The 20271-nt window shown below is 42.7% G+C and overlaps 1 protein-coding gene across 1 annotated transcript in view; it reads right to left on the bottom strand.

The window, feature by feature from the left end:
• Nucleotides 1–20271, bottom strand: part of Ryr3 (ryanodine receptor 3) — a 429760-nt gene that overhangs the window by 138291 nt on the left and 271198 nt on the right. The window contains exons 43-47 of the mRNA XM_038331390.2: nucleotides 16651–16924; nucleotides 15685–15799; nucleotides 13904–14033; nucleotides 12599–12702; nucleotides 6533–6668 (exon numbers count right to left, since the gene is read on the bottom strand). Coding sequence (XP_038187318.2) covers nucleotides 6533–6668; nucleotides 12599–12702; nucleotides 13904–14033; nucleotides 15685–15799; nucleotides 16651–16924 — 759 coding nt within the window. The remainder of the gene's footprint in view (nucleotides 1–6532; nucleotides 6669–12598; nucleotides 12703–13903; nucleotides 14034–15684; nucleotides 15800–16650; nucleotides 16925–20271) is intronic.

Here is a 20271-nt window from a genome sequence, read left to right as displayed (position 1 = left end):
GAGACAGTCCTTCAAAATTCCTACTATATATAAAAGTCTGTCAGATATTCTAGGCCTGTAGGCCAAAGATGGATGACCCAACGTTGCAGAGGAACCTTGGGTGACTGTCTAGGCAGTCAAATGTCTGTATCAGTTTTTATAGTTTTGAAAGTAGCTTTTGCTGCACTTCCTGTTTACTCAGGGACTACCCTTCTGGGGTCTTTGATGAAGCTGAAGGCCAGATAGTTATAGTTATAGTTTTCTTAGTTATTATAGAAAGCAAATAAGGTACAAAACTTTTTGGACTTGCCAAGGTAGAATAAATAATGGAGTATTTTCTCTGATTTTGCCAAATAAAAATGGACTGGATATTGTAAATAAAATTCTTACTTGATAATTATTCTAATTGTACACAGTTTTACTATATTAAAGTTAAAATCTTTCATTTTTATTTAGATAAAATGGGAAATGTGAAATAGAATATTTGTTTAACTATGTAAAGGTATGTTACATTTGTTTGTATTGCAGAATAATTGTTTAACTATGTAACGATGTGTTGCATTTATTTATGCTGCATTTGTTTGGCTATTTAAAGATGTGTTGCTGTTTTACCTTGCCTGCTTAAGTCACCTGATTGGTCTAATAAGAAGCTGAATGGCCAATAGCTAGGCAGAGGAAGAATAGGTGGGACTGGTGGACAGAGAGAATAGGGGAGCCAGCCAGCTGGACATGAAGGAAGTAGGAAAGCAGGTTGGACAGCACATAGGGTGTGTGAACCTCAAGGAAGAACATAGGTTAATAGAAATGCATTAATTTTTTAAATAAAAGCTAGCTAGAAAGAAGCCTAAGCTAAGGCCGAGCATTTATAGTTAATAAGTCTCTTTATTATGATTTGGGGGCTACATCTTTTCAATAATATTGTAAATTTCAGAACAAAAGTCATCTATTACATATTTTTGTTGTGACCTTCCCTGGTGTTAAATACTAGTCATAAGAAAAGTTAGTAAAGCCTTTCTGACTTCATGAATGCACAGACAGAAATGAACAAGTGGAGTCTCAAACACCTACTTCTTGTATGACCCTTAAAGCTGAGACACCATTTTATACTCTTGACCTTAGTAGGTGTATGTGTCCTAGGAATCTCCAGGGTCTAACAGGACCTCTCTATATGACTCTTAAGTGGGACACAATATAATTAAATTATCTCAAAAAATAAGAGATTGAACAAGATACAACTGTTTCTTTCTCCAAGATGTTATTCAATACTGTCTTCTTCTCTTGGCATTCCTACATTGATTTTATCAAATTCCAACAAACACCATCTTTCTTGGCATGGCAACTAAGTGCCACTACATGGTTAGGGGTGGTGGGTTACAGAACCTTTAACAAGTGATTCCAGACATCTTCCTAACAATTCTAATTGGATTTGCTCTGTTTTTTGTTTTGAGTAGAAAGACACACAACTTCCAGAATGCATCTCATTACTTCTTATAGTTCATCACATGGTCTTCACCTATCACCCGACAGATGTGTGTTATGGCTGTTAATGGTGTATCAACCTGGGACAGCAGCTTGCAAGCACTGGGAAATAAGTGTATTTCTCCAAGCGTGTTTATAATGAAGAGGTGGGTGAAACATACTAACAACAACAACAACAACAACAACAACAGAAGCACAGAATTTCTTCCCTTGTGAGGACTGGTATGAAATCTTTTCCTTCTCAGAAACTACATTAGGAGGTGATTGATCCCAGACAACCAGACACACCATTTGTCTGGCTACAGAGTTTTTCATTTCTAGGTACATAGAGGCTTCATTACTCTCAGAATTAACACAGCCCAAGACTTTAGAGCAAGGTTATCAAAATTCAGTAGAGAAAATTATCTGCTTTAAGAAATCTGTGAGGCACCTGGCAGTAGGACCAGGATCTATCCCTGGTGCATGAGCTAGCTTATTGGAGTCCATTTATTATGCTGGGATACCATGCCTAGCCTTAATGCAGGGGGAGGGGCTTGGTCCTACGCCAATTTAATGTGCCAGACTTTGTTGCCATCCCATGGGAGCCCTTACGCATTGGGAGGAGTGGATGGGGTTTGGGCTAGTGGTGGTAAATGGTGCGGGGAGGAGAAATGTGGGACAGAACTGTGGATAGAATGTAAAATAAAATTAAATAAATTAGAGTTGGTCAATGGTGGCACATGCCTTTAATCCCAGCACTCAGGGGGCAGATGCAGGTGGATCTCTGTGAGTTTGAGACCAGCCTGCTCTACAGAGTGAGTTCCAGGACAGGCTCCGAAGCTACAGAGAAACCCTGTCTTAAAAACAACAGCAACAACAACAGAAGCAGCAGCAGCAACAACAACAAAATGAAAAAGATAAAAAAGGAAATCTTATTTAGAAAGGTCATATAAAACATTAAGATATGTTGATAAACAAGTGGATTAATCTAGAAAATGTCATATTGAGTGAGGTAACTCAGACTCAGAAAGACAAATATCATATGTACTCACACAGAAGTAGCTTTTAGACATAAAGCAAAGAAAAACCAGCCTACAAATCACAATCCCAGAGAACCTAGACAATAATGTGGACCCTAAGAGAGACATACATGGATCTAATCTACATGGGAAGTAGAAAAAGACAGGATCTCCTTGAGTAAATTGGGAGCATGGGGACCATGGGAGAGGATTGAAGGGGAGAGAAAAGGAGGGGAGCAGAGAAAAATGTATAGCTCAATAAAACCAATGAAAAGATATGCTATTAAAATAATATTAGAGTTTTTTAATTGTATTATTTTGATATCTAAAAGCCTTTTACTTTGGCTTTAAAATGTTTTAAACAACATAATTAAACAATATAATTCTTCTTCTTCCTTCCCTTTCCTTCTTCCTCCCCTTTCTTTCTTCCTCGTTCCTTCATCCCAAGAGACTTACTGTGTCACTCAGAGTGGCCTCACACCTGGAAACCTTCTGCCTCAGCCTCCTGAGTGCTAGAATTATACCACACTTGGTTATGCCATAATTGTTGACAAACTCAAAGGGGAAAATTCCATTTCTCTTGGCTTATTAGGGAGTTGAACCATTTGCGTTGATATTCTGTTTTCATGTCCTTCTCCTGATGCAACCTTGGGGGTACTCTGTTGAATAGATGCCATGATTGTAGCCACAGGTCCTTTGAAACCATCTTCAGATATTAAGGATTTACATAGTGTTTTGAAGTCTCAAAAATCTACTAGTCTCCCAGTTTCAAAAGCTCCAGCCTTGCAGGGATCATGATCAACAATGGTAACTAACACAGCTGTAGGCCTTGCTGTGTTTTGTAACACCATGATACTCTGGTTTTCTCTGGATTATTTAATCTATACCTTAAAATAACTCTGAGATATGTGCTATTATTTTTGCTGCTTTATATAATAAAAAAGGCTGAGGTTGGAAGGTTTCGTTAACTTATTTAAATTTACATAGCTAGTGAAGGATAGCGCTGATTTTGAACTCCAGGTGTTCTGTTTCCATCCTGAAGTCTCCCATACAAATAAGAGACACTCTGTCTTGTAAGGTATTCAAATCTGTTACTTGAAAAAAAGAACATTCCCCATATAACTGTCTTTGTACACTGCCCTGAGACAATCTAAAACATGGCAGCTACAAGTGGTCTGAAGATACTTGCCATTTCTATCTGTTGTCTGATTGATCTCTTATCCTAATAGTTAAATGATGGGCATCTCTGAGTATCACACACAGTAAAATCGGTATTATTTGACCTAACATAAATGTACCATAATCTATGCTAAGCCATTTTCACCTTCTTTTATCTTGATTTCTTTCTTCTCTACCTTCAAATCCCTCTGCTAAGAATTTCAGCTTCGTACGTTGGCTTTGAACAAACTTGCATTTGTCATCATCACGACCACCACAGCCAGCAATTCTTTCTCTGTAATCTCTGTCTGCTCTATAGTAAATCTCCATTGTATTTACTCCCATCCATCCCCATCTTTACCGTTATAACTCATTCCAACCCAAATACAGAACTTGTCCGTAGTACCTGTTACTCTGTCTCCTGTTAAGACAGTTTCCTGGTTCTCTATACAAAAGATTGATACTAACATTTCAGCTTAGCATTTACGCTCTCCCTGTTACAACCATCTACCTATCTTTCAAACCTAATTTACTATTGTCATTCACATAGCCACCCTTGGGATTGACAGATCACTGTTTGCTGAGAACAGTGTTCTTTAGCCTCTAGGCCACGTACATGCCACTCTCTGACAGGATAACGTCTCCTGCATCTGTTTTTAGGAACCTGACATTTTAGGTACATCTCTAACATGGCCTCCTTCACAGCATCTTCTCTGATCATCTCAAAGGGGTGAATTTATCCTCTTAAAGCTTTTGAGTACTCCTTTCTTGCCTTATCCATTTATTTATTTTTAAAATAGTGATTTCCATGTACATATACTCTCCTTTAAAAGACAATAGATTCTCTTAAAGCAGAAACTGGTGTACTTTGCCCAAAAAATACAGTATTTGTTTTCTAGGATATGATAAATGCTAAAGCTCAGAAGTGTAGCCAAGGTACTAGAACTTGTTGCATTATGAAAATGTACTAAAGAGATTATGCTAAGAAGATATAAATAGCACTAAGGTAAGAGGAACAGATCACACATTTTGGTCCAGACTTTAGTTGATTATAGTTGTACCTCATCAGCAAGTTAAGTGTGGGAATTCATAGCCAGCAGATACTTTCAAACTGACAGTTACACCAAATGATTTATAAAATTCTTGATCTTGACTATGAAGGAGGATAGGATGAAAAAATTCAACCTACTTGCATCCACTTCATCTATCACACAATCTATGTACTTAAAAGTAATTTAAAAAAGATTTATTTTCTTTTTGTGTGTGTGTGTGTGCGTGTGTGTGTGCGCACGCTCACACACATGCAGAAACATACATGTTGATGCCCCCTTGGGGGCTGCAAGAGGGTGTCAAATCCACTGGAGCTAGAGTTAAAGGTGGTCGACAAGCTGTGATGGAGGAGTGTCTATGTGTTACTTTTATTATTAATAAAGATACTGCCTTGGCCCTTTAAGAGACAGAAAATTAGGTAGGCGGAGTAGACAGAACAGAATTGTGGGAACAAGGAAGCAGAGTTGGGGAGACGCTTCAGGCATTCGCCATAGTGAGTCGCCATGATTCTCCTCTCTGAGATGGACGCAGGTTAAGATCTCTCCTGGTAAGCCACACCTCGTGGTGCTACACGGATTACTAAATATGGGTTAAAGGAAGATGTGAGAATTAACCAATAAGAGGCTACAAATTAATGGGCCAGGCAGTGTTTAAAAGAATACAGTTTCCGTGTAATTATTTCGGGTGTAAAGCTAGCTGGCAGCCGGGTGGCGGGACGCAGCCCCGCTGCTTCCTTCTATAAAGCTGCCTGATGTGGGTGATGGGTATTGAAACTATAGTCCCTTGCAAGAACAGTATGTACTCTTTATGGCTGAGGATTCTCTCTAGTCCTTGATTTAGAATAATTAGTTATTTATTTTTATGTGCATGGATGTTTGATCTGCATGTATGACTCTGTACTGCATGCATACCTGGTGTCCACAGAGGTCAGAAGAAGAAATTGGATATCCGAGGACTGGAGCTGCTATGTGGGTTCTGAGAACCCAATCCTAGTTCTCTGAAACCACAGAGCCATCTCTCCCGTTACAGACCTTGAATTCTTAAAATTTGCCTTTCCTCATTCCCTCCCTCTCTCTCCTTTTCCCCCCTCTATCTTTCTTCTCTCCTGAAATACTAGTTCTGTGTTAATTCTGGAATATGATTATTTGAACGGGAAGTGGAACAAATTATTCGAGGCTATACCAAAACTGGTCTTGAGAGAAGGAAACAGTTTGGAGAGATTAAGAAGAGGCTTTGGTGGAGAAGCGTGGGATCTCGTTGCTCGAGCAGAGAAATGTAAGTGTAGTGCAAATACAGGTGAATGGGTGCTGTAACAAAACCTCGGTTGACAACATACTTTTCAAGAAAGCAGTCCACTTGTCTTATACAATGCCTATTCATTATTTTGGTGTGATGAAAGCATTTTAGGAGAATGGGAATTCCTTACAAACAGAAGATGGCTTGTACCGAGAGTAATAATATTTAAGGTTGTTATGGCAATTGCCCATTGGGAATTGAGTTACCTTTAATAGCTATCCACTTATTTTTGTACTTTTGATCCACTTATGCATCCATCCATCCTCTCACCCACTCACAGACTAGTCTAAAGTCCCGGAGGTATAACTCTGTGAAACGGATGAGGTGGTGGGAGAAGAGGTACAGAGAGAGGGCAAGTCTAAGTCCAAGCAGGGCTGTCCTCGCTGGGTGTGCCACTGCATGCTCTAGATGCTTGTCTGGCCCGCTTCATCTCGGGAGCTCTCTCGCCAGCTGCCAATCATCTGTATAGTCCATTACATTGACTAACACAAAGCAATGACATGATGCCCTTTTTTGTATAAAGCCATAATTAATAATTATTCTATCCTGAGCATGGAGCACATGGGACTCACTGTTCACGAAGACGGCAAACCTCAGGAAGGACAGGTAACGTTCTCCTTCAATGGGGTTCCAGCCAACATCCGGGTATCCTTTGGCCAGAAGCATGGGGCAGCTCTGAAGGCCACAACCTGCCAAGTAGGTTACCACCTGCCAAGAACAGCACAAAAGCGATGAATATCTATGTATACTCAAGTAGGATGACTACTGCGTTAAAAATTACAAATAAACAGAAAATAAAAAGAAAACAAGTTTCAATAAAGAAAACTGGGATCTGCTTGAGCAAGCCCCGGTGGAAAGAATGGAAATGAGCCACCATGGAAAACAGGAGCGCTGTTTTTAAAAAATAATAAAATATAGAATTACCACATGATCCAGAAATTTCACTCCTGGCTCTATACACAAAAATTACAAATAAGATCTTGACAGATCTATAATCCAAATTCACAGCAGCACTGTTCCTAACTGCTAAAAATATAGAAGAAACCTAAGTATCTCTCAATGGGCAATTGGGTAAGAAAAATATGGCATATGCAGATAATACATTGTAATCAGCCTTAGAGAGGAGGGACTTCTCACAGGCTAGGCCTGCATACTGGACAATCCTTGAAGATACATTAAGTGAAATAAGTCAGTCATGCAAAGAAAATACTGTGTGACTTTAACTCAGGAAAAACCAAAGCAGTCAAAACCATATGGGCAGAAAGACAACTGGCAGTTGCCAGGGGCTGCAGGGAGGAGGGAGTTGCTGGTAAATGGGCAGAGTTTGCTTGATAAAATGGAGGGAGCCATGAGATGAATGTGGTTCTGGCCGCGTAGCATTATAAAAGGCCTCAGTGACTCTGAACTGCACACTTGAAAATGGCGAGGAGAGTAAAGTATGTGCATTTTATCACAATGAAAATAGAAAACCCCATGCATTCAAGGCCAAGCTCGTGTTAAAATTCCCCTTAAATGAGCCGTGAGAACTGCATTTCTAGGCACTGGACGCTTCTGATTTCTAAAAACTAGAGAGAGCCTGGATATTTTTACCCCCCCCCCCACCAAGTAATTACATAGTTTTTTTTTTTTTTTTTTTTTTTTTTTTAATAATCTTGGGCCCCTTTGCTCTAGAAACAGGGATGATCCAAGGGCCCGAGTGCAGCACAGCCCCCTCCCCTCCTTCGGGGGTATTTAAATTAGTAGATTTGGAACCAGAATCTCCAGTCCACATTTGGTTGCAAGTAATCAACGAGATTATGATCATGAGAATAAATTGTCAGTTCCTAGGTTTCCCCACCTCCAGAGAGAGGAAGTTGGCCAGTCTGTAAGCTGGTGTGGTGGCACATGCCTAGAATCTCAGCATTCTGGAGTGGGAGGCAGAAGGTTCGGGAATTCAAGGCACACAGAGAACCTGAAGGCAGCCTTGTGCTCCATGAGGTCTTGCTTTTTTAGTTTTTTATTATTTATATAGTTTTAGGTCAGGATAGTTTATTTGTAAGCATGTAAGCATGTGGAAAGTTACAAAGATACGAGAGAGCGTCCTGTGGTGCCAAGGCTGTCCAATGCTCCCTTGACCTTGGTAATCCATGGTCTTTTCGTGGTACTTGGGTAGCCAGGGGGTCCTGACTCAAGTTCTGGATCAATAGCAACCGTTTAATGTCAAAGGCCAAGATGCTAAGGTTGGGGTGGCCAAACAGAGGCAAGCTAAAAATTCGATTGGCAATGGTCTCTTTGCTTTTAGACTGCCAGACACGGCTCGTGAGATCTCAGGCTGTGAGTCACAGACTCCAGATTTTGCCCCCGTTTTGCCAGAAACTGGGGACAGATACTAACAAACCAGCTGCTGCCGAGGATTGAACCGCCACTGTGCTTTTGACTTCGGTATTTTGTGGATATGTGGGGAAGAGGAGAGTTTTGCTCACTCACAAGAACAGCAGTGTGTGTGTGTGTGTGTGTGTGTGTGTGTGCGCGCGTGCTGTGTGTGGTGTATGTGTGTGTGTGTGAGGTGTATGTGTGTAGTGTGATGTGTGTGAATGTATGTGTGGTATGAGTGGTGTGATGTGTGTGTGTGGTGTGTGGTATGATGTGTGTGGTGTGTATATATGTGTGTGTGTGGTGTGTGGTATGGTGTGTGTGGTATGATGTGTGTGGTATGATGTGTGTGGTGTGATGCGTGTATGGTGTGTGTGTGTGTGTGTGTGTGTGTGTGTGTGTGTAGGAGACAAGTAATGTTCCTTTATCACAGGCCTTTAGGACCTAGGGGAGTAACTTCTAACCTTTTTTCCTCTGGTAATCTCATTTACTCTTCTTGCAGTTGGGAGAGCTGATGAAAGTTAACCCCAAGTCACATCTGATTTCTTTTAACGTCATTATAGCACCAGTTGTTGGATAAACTATTATTTGACAAGCTCAGTAAAAGATCCTTCTCCTATTGAAAAGGAGAGTATTATGTAAAGTTAAAAAATGACAGGCTCAGAAAGACAAATGCCACATGTTTTGTTGCATATATGGGAGGTAGTTTTTAACTTATGTACATTTTGTGTATGATGTGTGGTGTGTGTGTATGATGTGTGTGGTGTGTCTGTGTGTGTGATGTGGGTGTGTGGTGGTAGTGGTGCTGGTGGTGGTGTGTGTGCATGTATGTGTGTGGCATGTGATATGTGTGTATGTGCCTGGTGTATGTGGTGTGTGTGTGATGTGTGTGGTGTGTCTGTGTGTGGTGGTAGTGGTGCTGGCGGTGTTGGTGGTGTGTGTGGGTGTGTAGAGCACACAGATATAAAGAGGCCTTTGTGAGGGAAGGGAGAGAGCAGAGATAGAAGAAGAGGGAACAAGAGGAGAAGGTATTGGAATATATATGTAATGACAGCAGGATGGGTAACTATTTGGGAGAGGGAAGGAGATCAGCAAAAGGGGACAAAAAAGAAGAAACCTAATCACATGTGTATGCATGCACACACATGCACAGATACACACACACAATAAAACACATTTCTTTATATGGTAACAAAACGTTAATTAAAATAAAGATCCTTTTACTGACTTTGGCTTTTACCCTAGTGATATATTGGGGATTTAACTAGTTCCAACAGGAATGCTTACTGATTTGACAAAATGATTAAAATTCTACTTATATGCTGTCCTCTCTTAAAATACCATCAGTTAAAAATATCTCCTAGATGTTGCAAAATACCCCAAAGAACTAAATGAATGACTCAAGTCCACCTTCTGCTGAACTGTACCCCCCAGCTGAACTGTACCCCCCAGCTGAACTGTACTCCCCAGCTGAACTGTACTCCCCAGCTGAACTGTACCCCCCAGCTGAATTGTACCACCCCAGATTTATGCACTGAGACTCTAAGCTCCAGCGGATGAGAACGTTATGGAGGAAAGGCCCATGAAGAAGACACTAAGTAGAAAGGGGACTTCTCGGGTAGTGTCCTTGTCAAAGGAGGAAACAGCTGTGCAAAGATACAACACAGATACTTCTGCCAAAGACAGGCCCTGTAGGATACAGCAAGAAGGTAGCCATCTGTAAACTAAGGAGAGAAGCCTGAGGGGAAATTAAAGCTCATAACAGTTGGTCTTGGCTTTCCAGAATGGAGAACTAGAAGATTAACTTCTGATATTTAAGTCATCCCGTCTGTGGACATGTATTACAGAGGCCCCGGAAGATGAATGTGCCTGAATACCTCAAAGTAAATGTGTCCAGGCAGAAATAAGTGACCAGACACAGGCGTGTAGCCTGCCTGCTTCACCGTGGGCCTCACTTATTATTCGTTAAACACATCTGACCCAACGTCCTAACACAGAACTTCAGTAAATTATTACTGGAAAATCATCATCTCGTCCTAACAGCCTGGACATGGTTCTGCAACTTGGCAGACAATTCTCTGTCATGAGTGAGACAGCAGGGACTTCATGACTGGTACCATCGTCCGCCTGTCTGTGTGCCTTCAGACAGATTGGGCATCGCTGCCAAGATAGCTCAATCGTAACATCCTAGGTCCCCCTTCTCTGCCTTCTCAACCAAAGTTCTCCGAGTCTTCTTATTCTATGTGGGAACAAAGCAAAGTGTATTTTAAAAGTAATTTCACCTCTGCCTCACAGATATATTTCCTAGGGTCTCCTCATCCCTCTTTGACTGTTCTTCCTGTTGTTTAGTTGTTGATTTTTTTCTGTGACCCCCCCCCCCTTAGGGGGCAATGGTCCTCAGGGCCCTGACCCTGTCTAGCAAGGATCTCACCTACCCAGAGGGCTTCAGTCTCTCTTCATGATCTCTATCTGAAGCTTGGAAAACCCTCTTGAGTTTTTTAAGTATGCAGCCAGCTCCTCAGCTGACATTTCCATCTGGGAACCTCAAAACACCTTTATGCTACCCCCTGACCTTAGAGGAGTGTCTAATCGTCTGACATCAGAAAATCACATTGTTATTTGCAAAGTATATGCTCAAGGGCTATGCAATTGAGTCACAAACATGCAAAACAAAGTTTCTTCATATCGTAAGTTTCTGAAGTGGTGTGTTAGGTTGCTTTCACACCCCTCCTTGGCTGCATGTGACCTTTAGGGTGTAGGTTAGGCATGCCTGCAAGTGAACCAAAGCAATATTTGATCAATGGCTGCTATTTGTCTTCCCTAGGTCTTCTGGGTCCAAACACTTCTCACACCTGCCGTGTCAATATTAACTGAAGTCAGCACCCACTTGTGCCTGGATTACCGAAGACAGTGCTTAGCAGTTCTTCTCACCCCGGCTCTTGTTTCTATTCCAGTCACTTTCCTTATTGATTAAAACCTTCAAAACCACACAACATATTATGTTGCTCCCCTGCTGGGGGCCTTTGCAGTTTCTGTTACTCATGGTCCTCCAGTGAGGTACTGTAATACAATTGGAACATGCTTGGGCTCTTGAGTCACTTATCGTGTGGCACTGAGGACATGACCTAATCCCATTTTCTTGCCCATAACTTCTGAGCAATAATAATAATAATAATAATAATAATAATAATAATAATAATAATACAATGACTTCTTCTGAGGGTCACATGAGTTAACTTGTGGGATGCACTCAGAGTGGGACTTGGCAACAGTGATCTTGTATGAACGTTAACCTCTATTATTAATAAAGTTCAATTTCTGACCACACCCATTACCTTTCTCACCAAGCTCACATGCCCTTGATGCTTCTGCCATGTTTGGCTTTCTGACTGTTCTAGATGGGGCTTTCCTGGCTGAGCCCCAAACACTCCATGTTTCCTCAACAGTGAAGCTGACAGCTTCTGCTCATCCCTCAGTAGCTGCCTTCTCTGAGCTCATGCTCTCAAACCCACTCACAGAGGAGTGCGGGTGGCCTTTGACTTCTTCCACTCCTTGCTCACCGCTTTGCTCTTCTCCACACGTAGAACTCAGATTGTTAATCTTACCAGTCATCCACTCAAGCCAATAATTTCATGAGTGGCATGCTGGAAAATCTTCCAACTGAATACTTACCAAAGTCCCACCATGGCCCACTATGAACATTTTCTTTCCTATAAACTTGGAACATTTCACCTACTAATTATTAATACAGCACCCCCAGGGAAGATGATGAGTACAGAAACTCGGTATCAAGGGTGGAGAACTTTCTAGAGTGGCCACTCTAAGTCACAGAGCACTGTATCTTTTTCAACTGTAGGCAGATTGTCACTATTACGGACTGTATTCACAATCCCAGTAGGGGGCAGCAGCGTGCATGTGGCCAGCACATTGATTTTTACAACCTCCTGATAGAACTATTTCATATGTGGACTCATGAATTAGATCGCACAGAACTCTTCTTTAGGGACCACGGGGATTCAAGTGATGCTCCACATAGAACAGTGACATGGGGCCTTCACATCTGAAGAACACAAATGCCCACACTCTCATGTCCAAGAAGCCGATTATCTTTGGTCATAAGTGACCCTTGGGCCGAAGGTGGTATACCGGGCACTCATATTACACCACACTTTCACCAGTATAAAATGGATCTGAATGGAAACCTAGGAGTTGGTTTGTTTTTTCCTCTGTGTGGCTGCAATAGAGTTACGAGAAAAATAAGATGTTGTCTCCCAAGAACCCGTTACCTTCTCAAGATCCGGTTCTTCCAAACCCAGTGCTAACTCGTTGTTGTCCATCACTGAAGAGGCTGCCACGTCCAGTGGGGTGGACCCCCTCATCGATGGGGAAGCTGAGGATGGAGCAAAAGAAGCGGAGCGTTAAGGCCGCCCAGGTCAGATTTAAGAGTGCAGTGCATGTATGTGGACAGGAGAGGGCAGCAAATACATTGAAACCTGGCCCACGCTGCACAGAGGCATCGGGCTCGGCTTTAGAAAAGCCTTATTTGCTGTCCTTCCTTCTCCTGCTCATTACTGTTGGGAATACTAACTAAAACAGAATCATCCTACGGAATGGGTTGGGGCCACATAGTTTCAAGTACCTTCATAACACAAAACTTCTCATAACACAAAACTTCTTGGAGTCTTCATTTCGTGATCCCTCCAAAGGCTCAGGGGCTCCTTCATTGGTCCCAAAGGACTTGGGAAATTTTTGGGGCTAACACTTGGGGTTTAAAAACAGTTTCAAACAGCACACGTCCATATAGTTAAATTAGGGTATCAATGTTGTCTGTGTTACTTATTTTTGGTTTACAATTATGAAAAACTTCAAGAGACGTCTTACAAAAAACCAAAAACTAACAACAAAAACAAAAACGCAAAAACAAAAATAACAACGACAAAAAAGCTAGTAGCCTGAGGTTGCATTTGATAAACAAAAGGAAAGTGAGATTTCACATTTCAAGTCTATGTGTTTGTGTATCCCACAACTCATTTGGTTTATGTCCAGCATGGGGAGCCAGGCAAAAAAGTGAGCTGTGTTTCTCGCAGCGGTTGCCAAACTGCTGCTTCTCCATTTCCATTCTCCCTAGCTGCTCTTGGCCAGGCTGCTATGCAGCTAAGGGCAGAATTTGCTGGTTGGCTGGTGGGCCAGGGATGAATCCTACAGCCAACTTGCCAGGAAAGGATTGGATCCATGACCTTGGTCTTAAGAGCTTTGCTCACTGATGAGCTGAGTGGGCTGTGAGAGAATTTGTCCTTAGAGTAATCCTCCATTCCAGACAGCATCTCATAAACTATAGGCCACTGGACCAGAGAGAGGAGACTGACTCGGGCCCCACAGGCAGTTGGTAGCAACACCTATAGAGAAAGTGGAGTGATATCACAGAAATGCTATTACACACTTGTTTTTGGGACAGGTTGGTCTTGTTTCGCACTTACAAGCGTCATCACATACATACACGCTGATTCTTTGCCCTTTCCTCCTAAGGAGTCAGGAGGGAGAGCGGATTGCCTGGGTCCAAAGCTGGAAGTGATACCGCGAGCCACACATACCTAGGCCCACACTGCTGTTCTCCAGCAGGTAGCTTAGATGCTCAAACATGGCCTTCTGATTTTGCCGGCTAATTCGACAGAAATAGCAAAGGAAGCGACAGCAGCTAGCAACCATTTTGGGGAAGGCAATCTGTGGGCAGAAGCAGAAGTATTAGAGAGAAGAATCTATCATGAGGCCTTCATGACAAGTTGGGGCTGTAAAGGAGGCTTAGGTTGAAGTCTCACAAGCTATGAATTGTTTGGAACATGAGCTTTTTCCTTATACCTCTTCTCCCTAAGATGTTTATAGGAAGGACAGGATGCCTAAGAATAAGACTTCCAAAAATCTTGGAAATTAGCTATAGTCCCCAAGACCTTTCCTTCTAAGGAAAACATCTATCAGTTATTATCTGTCTGCTTACATGTCCCACAAAACTATACAACCACATGGCCATTGCTTCTGGGTGGAGTGAGTAGAACATAGAAGGGTAATATCAGAAACAGGGCTGGGGATCACAGAAACACAATGCCCATCAGTCCATCAAAACTCAGGTCCTCTGGGCCAAGGGTGGGCCCCAGAGTTAAAGTCTGAAAAGCGCCGGGTGATGGTTGCGCATGCCTTTAATGCAAGCACTCGGGAGGCAGAGGCAGGCGGATCTCTGTGAGTTCGAGGCCAGCCTGGTCTACAGCACGAGTTCCAGGACAGGCACCAAAGCTGATATGCCCCGTTTCTGTGAACATGTCCCCCAAGTAATGTGGCCTCAGTCATTGCTCTTCTACTGGTGCCGAGTTAGCATGGAGGTGCAATCCTTCATCACTTGATTTGCTTGCCTTCCCTGCTTAACAGAGGGATTAGCATATCTATGGCAAGCTGTAGCTTATTCCGGATCTTACAACGCTCAATGAACAATGTCAGAATCCTAGAAAGATCTTAGCTTCCTCCCTTTAGAATCATGGGAGGAGCTCTAAGAAACAGTTCTGAAGTCTGTAGTCATTGTGGCAGCCAGATGTGCTGAGGGTTCTGTGGAGAGATTTAACTTTTCCAAGATAATGGATTGGGACCTGGAAGTGTAAGTCGAATAAAGCCTTTTCTCCCCTGAGTTGTGGTTGGTCAGTGTTTTATCACTGCAACAGAATAAGTGGTGCAAGAGAACACCACTTATTCCTGGGATGGTGGCACTCTAGAAACTGCAGCGTTAGAAACCACACTCCATATTTTGCTTTCAGAAGTCACACAGTCTAGATGAGTGGGCAGATAAAACGCTTCCTGCACTGGTGTGAGGACTCAAATTCTGATCTCCGTTACCCACATAAGCAAAGTGGAAATAAGCCCACCTATAATCCCACCATTCATGGGGCAGAGAGAGGGGATCCCCAGAACAAGCTGATTTGAATTTGTGATGTCTGAGTACAGGGAAAGGCCATGTCTCTATAAATAAAATGGGGAACAATCTAGGAAGACAGTTTATGTTGACTTCAGGCCTCCATGTGTATATGCATAATTGTGCATACACACCTACACACGTGCCTCCACATGCATTAGAGCATGCTCACGTATATTCATGTATACTACATATATACACATATGCAACAGCAACAAAAAGAAACCATTTATTCTAAGTAAAATCTACGGAAAACTGAAATAAATTCCCAGTTGCCCCCTATGCCACCAGCAGTGGCCCCATTCTTGGATCCTTTTGGCTCTGTAAAAATCTTTCCTCCCAGGGGAAAAACTGAGGCAATAGATACCCAAGCAAGTACTCCTGCCCCGAGAGTCAAGTTCTGGCTACGTGTGGCATTACCTGTGATTTCTCTGTACCCAACACGTTCACCATAACCTCCATCACCGTCTCATGCATGCCAAGGACTCTCATTAGGTTGGGGTGCTGGTAAAACACCTTGTTGTTCATTATGTCCCTAACAGAAAAACAGGAGGGAGAGAGAATTCATCACACCTTCACACTACTTCACACGATGTCACACAATGAAGCTTAGGCAGACAAAAGTCTGGAGATGCAACAGTTGCCGGCAACTTGGCTGGAGAGGGGAGGGCCTATTCCTGCAGCTCATTTCCCTCATATAAGTCTCTTCATTTCTATTTCTATATTCCTCTTTGCAAGTGCATTTGGGAAATGCGTGCATGCACATACCCTTTCTTTCATGAGAATCATGCAAACCACTTTCCTGGTCCTTAGTGATGCTTTTGTAGTTTGACAGCCCGAGAATTTGGAGGAATGTGGCTTTTGAGTTAATCCTGTAGCCCTGTGGGCTGACCAGTGACCCTCACTGCAGCTCGTTTTCTCCTCTATGTTCTGCACTGAAAGGAAATCCCCCGGCACCAAAGTTGCCAGGAACTGTCTTGTCGCCACAGTTCGCGAGGCAGATCCATGAGCTACTGTCATAATTTAAGGCATCTCACAGAGCAAACAAAAATCAATCTACAGTTTAGATCTGGGAAAAAGGGGCCAGCTGAGAATATCCCAGACGCCTCAGAAGATGCCCAGCCAAAGGTTCCAGTGATCAAATGGTTTCTCTCTCAGGTTAAGCATACTGCCCTCTCTTCCAGACTTGTTTTCATGACCCCATGTAGGCTATTTTCACAAGAGTCTCTAAGAATCCTGTTCATTTCTTTTAGTAATGCTCTTTCACCCTGCACAGCAGGCAGTCTGGCATCTCGTGTCACAGAGGAAGCTCATGCAACAAGGCTGTACCACCACAAGGAGAGAGAAATCTCTCTAGCAAACTGCACTTGCTGTGAGTGGCCCTACCCCAGCCCGTTGATCATGAGAAGCTCCTCTTCCTTGCCCATCCTGACACTGAGGAGGGACCGAATCTGGCCCAGGGCAGCCAGCAGGTTGATGGTGTCGCTCACGGAGGCCTGGCTGATGGTGTAGGTCTTCCGCAAGGCTTGTAGTAACTCCCCGATGCTGTCATACTGTCTCCGGAGGAGGTTGAACATAATCCTCACCAACTCTGCATCCTGGATTTGGTTCTCCTGGGCCCAGCGGATCATTGTCTGGGAGACTAGTTCCTTCAGTGTTGCTGGGGGGAGAATAGGAAAAGGTGCCCAGAGCAGACAAAATTAGGCAGTACAGAAATTATCCTCAACTCTCAGACATATCAATAGCTGGTTCAGGTTAAAATCTTTCTTATTTTAAGGTTGAGTCATGGCATGTATAAAAGTAGAATATATCATCAAGACATAAACATGCCACCTCTACCACAGTAAAAATATCGCAATTATATTCTGAAAAATGCAGTTCTTATTTGATTGATGTTTGGATTCATACTGAAAATTGAATAACAAATAAGACTCTGTCTTTGCCTTCAGGGAGCTCATAGCCAGTTTCTTTACATTTTTACTTTGTGATAAAATTTTATTGTTATTGCATAATATAATGCAATAAATGCTACAACGGAGGTACTTGCAAGCACCACAAGACAGGGTGCAGATCAGCTGTTCTGGGTGAGCCAAGGTGTGAGGGTAAAGCACTGGCCCAGGCTTCTTTAGAGCAAAGCAAAGAAACACTGGTATTTACCATCGTAACTACTGTCTCTAAATCTGTTAGAGATATCCCATGGCAGGAACTGAGCAACAATTCAAGAACAATAAAAGCTAACAATTCAAGAATAACAAAAAATATTTTAGTTGATATGAACATAACATGTATTTGGAGAAGAACAGAAGTGAGCTGAGAGGATATGACCAGGTTTGAAGACTTGCAGCCTGGGCATCTGACCATCACATACAGAAATAGTTTCCTTGTACTGGATCTTTTGCAGGAATTGACTGATGCTACAGAGTGAACTACCTCCATAAGCACGGAGAGAAAGAAACCACTATGGTGTTGAATTTGGGATTTACTGGGGTTCATAGCCAGTTCCACAAGTACAGAGGAAATCAGCTTAAATGAGACCAGCTGAGAGCCTTGTGGTGGATGGGCCACATGGCCCGGATAACTGCTGACTAGCTTTGCTTTGGGAAGAAACTAAGAGGCACAGGCTAATCTAAGTTCAGGAGGCGAAAGGAGACATGCCGGGACAGCTGGGTAGGCAATTTTCACCCCTTCATTGCATATACAGTTTCAGAAGATTCCACAACAGTGGAGAGAAACACTGATTAAAAACCATAATTGTGTCCAGATCAGATCTCAAACCTGCATCACACTCCTGGAGGGTATGGGTTGTTCCAGATCCTTCATTCAGGCCAGGTGATAAAACCAGAGCTAAGAGGACAACTAAAGACATCCAGTCCACCAGTGAAAGGATTAGGAGGAACGCACTCAGATGGACGCCTTCTGTAGTCTGTGTCCTTTCCAATAGTTAAGTTTTCTACTCCACATTACTATACATAGCAGATGTCTGCTCCACATACACTCTTGGCTCTACCATAGGCTATAAAAATAGAACTTAGTCACCAAAGCTCTAAAAGATCTAGATGTAAAGGATTAATTTAGCTTACTGCTGTGTCTATCAACCCTGTGGGTGTTTCAGGTTCAGGCAGGAGACATAAATTGAAATAATTGAAAAAAAAAGGATACACAGGCTAGAGAGAAGCGCAGTTAAAAGATCTTGCTGACCCTACACCCAAGGCTCAGGGAATATCATGGGAGAGGTTTTGGAAAGATCCTAAGAGCCAGATGTTCAGGAAGTCTATTAGTAGATAGACTAGGCACGACAGGGAAAATATAACTATGAAATATCCACCAGCATAATCACAACACCAGCTGACATGCCAACGACAAGGGAAATTCCACACGGTCCCATCCTTAGATGAAGAGCTTCGGGTAGTCAGTATCTGCAGGGAGAGGGAGGATTAGTTTTCTCCAGAAATGAGTTCCTGTATAGGATGTCCAACCTCAAGTGGTCATGTACATGTAATAAGCAAAAAGTACGTATGAGTGACACTAAATGGTAGAGAGAGGGTACTCTCTCTCTCTCTCTCTCTCTCTCTCTCTCCCTCTCTCTCTCTCTCTTCCTCCCTCCCTCCCTCCCTCCCTCTCTCTCTCTCTCTCTCTCTCTCTCTCTCTCTCTCTCTCTCTCTCTGTGTGTATGTGTGTAAAATAATAATTAAAGAAGAGACCATGAATTTGGGAGAGAGGGCCTAGGAAAAGTTTGAGGTGAGAGAGGAAGTGAGTGTGAGTGGTGTAGATAAATATTCATGTATGAAGCTCTCAAAAACTTAAAGCGTCTTGCTTAGCAGGGACTTAGCAGTAATACCTGTTAGCATCTGTACCATCTGGGGGGAGGATAAGCTATTATTAATGGGCTGTGTTGGGCTTTTCTCAACAAACTATTTCCCTGTTGCATCATTGGCAAAGTGATTCCACAAGCCCCGAACCTCCCTCCTCCCCTGCCCCGTGACATCCCCAAATGTCACAGACTATTACTAAGTCTGTTAGTGACTCTATAACCCAAAGGGAAGAACCTGTTGCTGAAGGTGCAACTTAACTTGTGTCATCAAACGTGGAAAAATCAAGCTGGACTCTAGAGAGAATGTTCATTCCTGATGCAGTCAGGAATTCGTGGCACTGATACTACCAGAGGAGGAAAGTCATTATCAGTATCACTAAGATACAAACCCTGAGCCCTACAAGACTGCAGGATATCCTGGTGCAACAGTGACACAATGATATGTGAATGGTCACTTTTTAGACGGACTTAAGGGCCACTCTGTGAGATGGAGCCCCTACCTGACGTGGCTAAAGAGCCCAAGAACCTTAGATTAGACAGGTCATGGGCCTAGAGAAATACCTACCACTATAATTCTGCTAAAGGAATGTTGCAACGAAATGGAGCCTAACGACATATACCCACAGATCAGTGCCTTGCTCAGCCCTCATCAGAGAAGCCTCTTCTTGCAGTAGATGGTAATGAAAGGGATCCACAACTGGGAGCTGCACAGAGTGTGAGAGGCTTTGAAGCACTCAGTCTAAAATGGACCATTTTTTAAAATTAACTACCCCACTCAAGGCTCAGGGACCCATGTGGAAGAGAAGGCAGAAATGCTGTAAGAGCCAGAGGTGACAGATGACTCAAAGAAAACAGCATCTTCCAGACACAGCAGGGCTGATGTACATATAAACTCACAAAGAGTGTAACAGCACTCATGAGACCGGCACAGGTTCCAACCAGATAAAACCCCGGCACTGAGAAAGCGGAGTGGATGCAAAGTCCCACCCACAGCCAAGGAACTTTCTGTAATTAAAGGCTGGAAAGGGAAAGTTAGGTTTCTTCAAGGGAATGCCACTGGAAATATCACCCCCATTCCAGGACAGGCCCCATACTGAGAGTAGTTGGTAAAAAAAAAAAAACAAACCAGAATTCTTGCCTTTTTGTGTTTGTTTTTTTGTTGTGTTATTTTTTGTCTTACTGATTTTCTTTTGTTT

This window comes from Arvicola amphibius, chromosome 5, assembly GCF_903992535.2.
Source record: "Arvicola amphibius chromosome 5, mArvAmp1.2, whole genome shotgun sequence".
Lineage (NCBI taxonomy): Eukaryota > Metazoa > Chordata > Mammalia > Rodentia > Cricetidae > Arvicola > Arvicola amphibius.
This window is presented reverse-complemented; position numbering and strand designations above follow the sequence as displayed.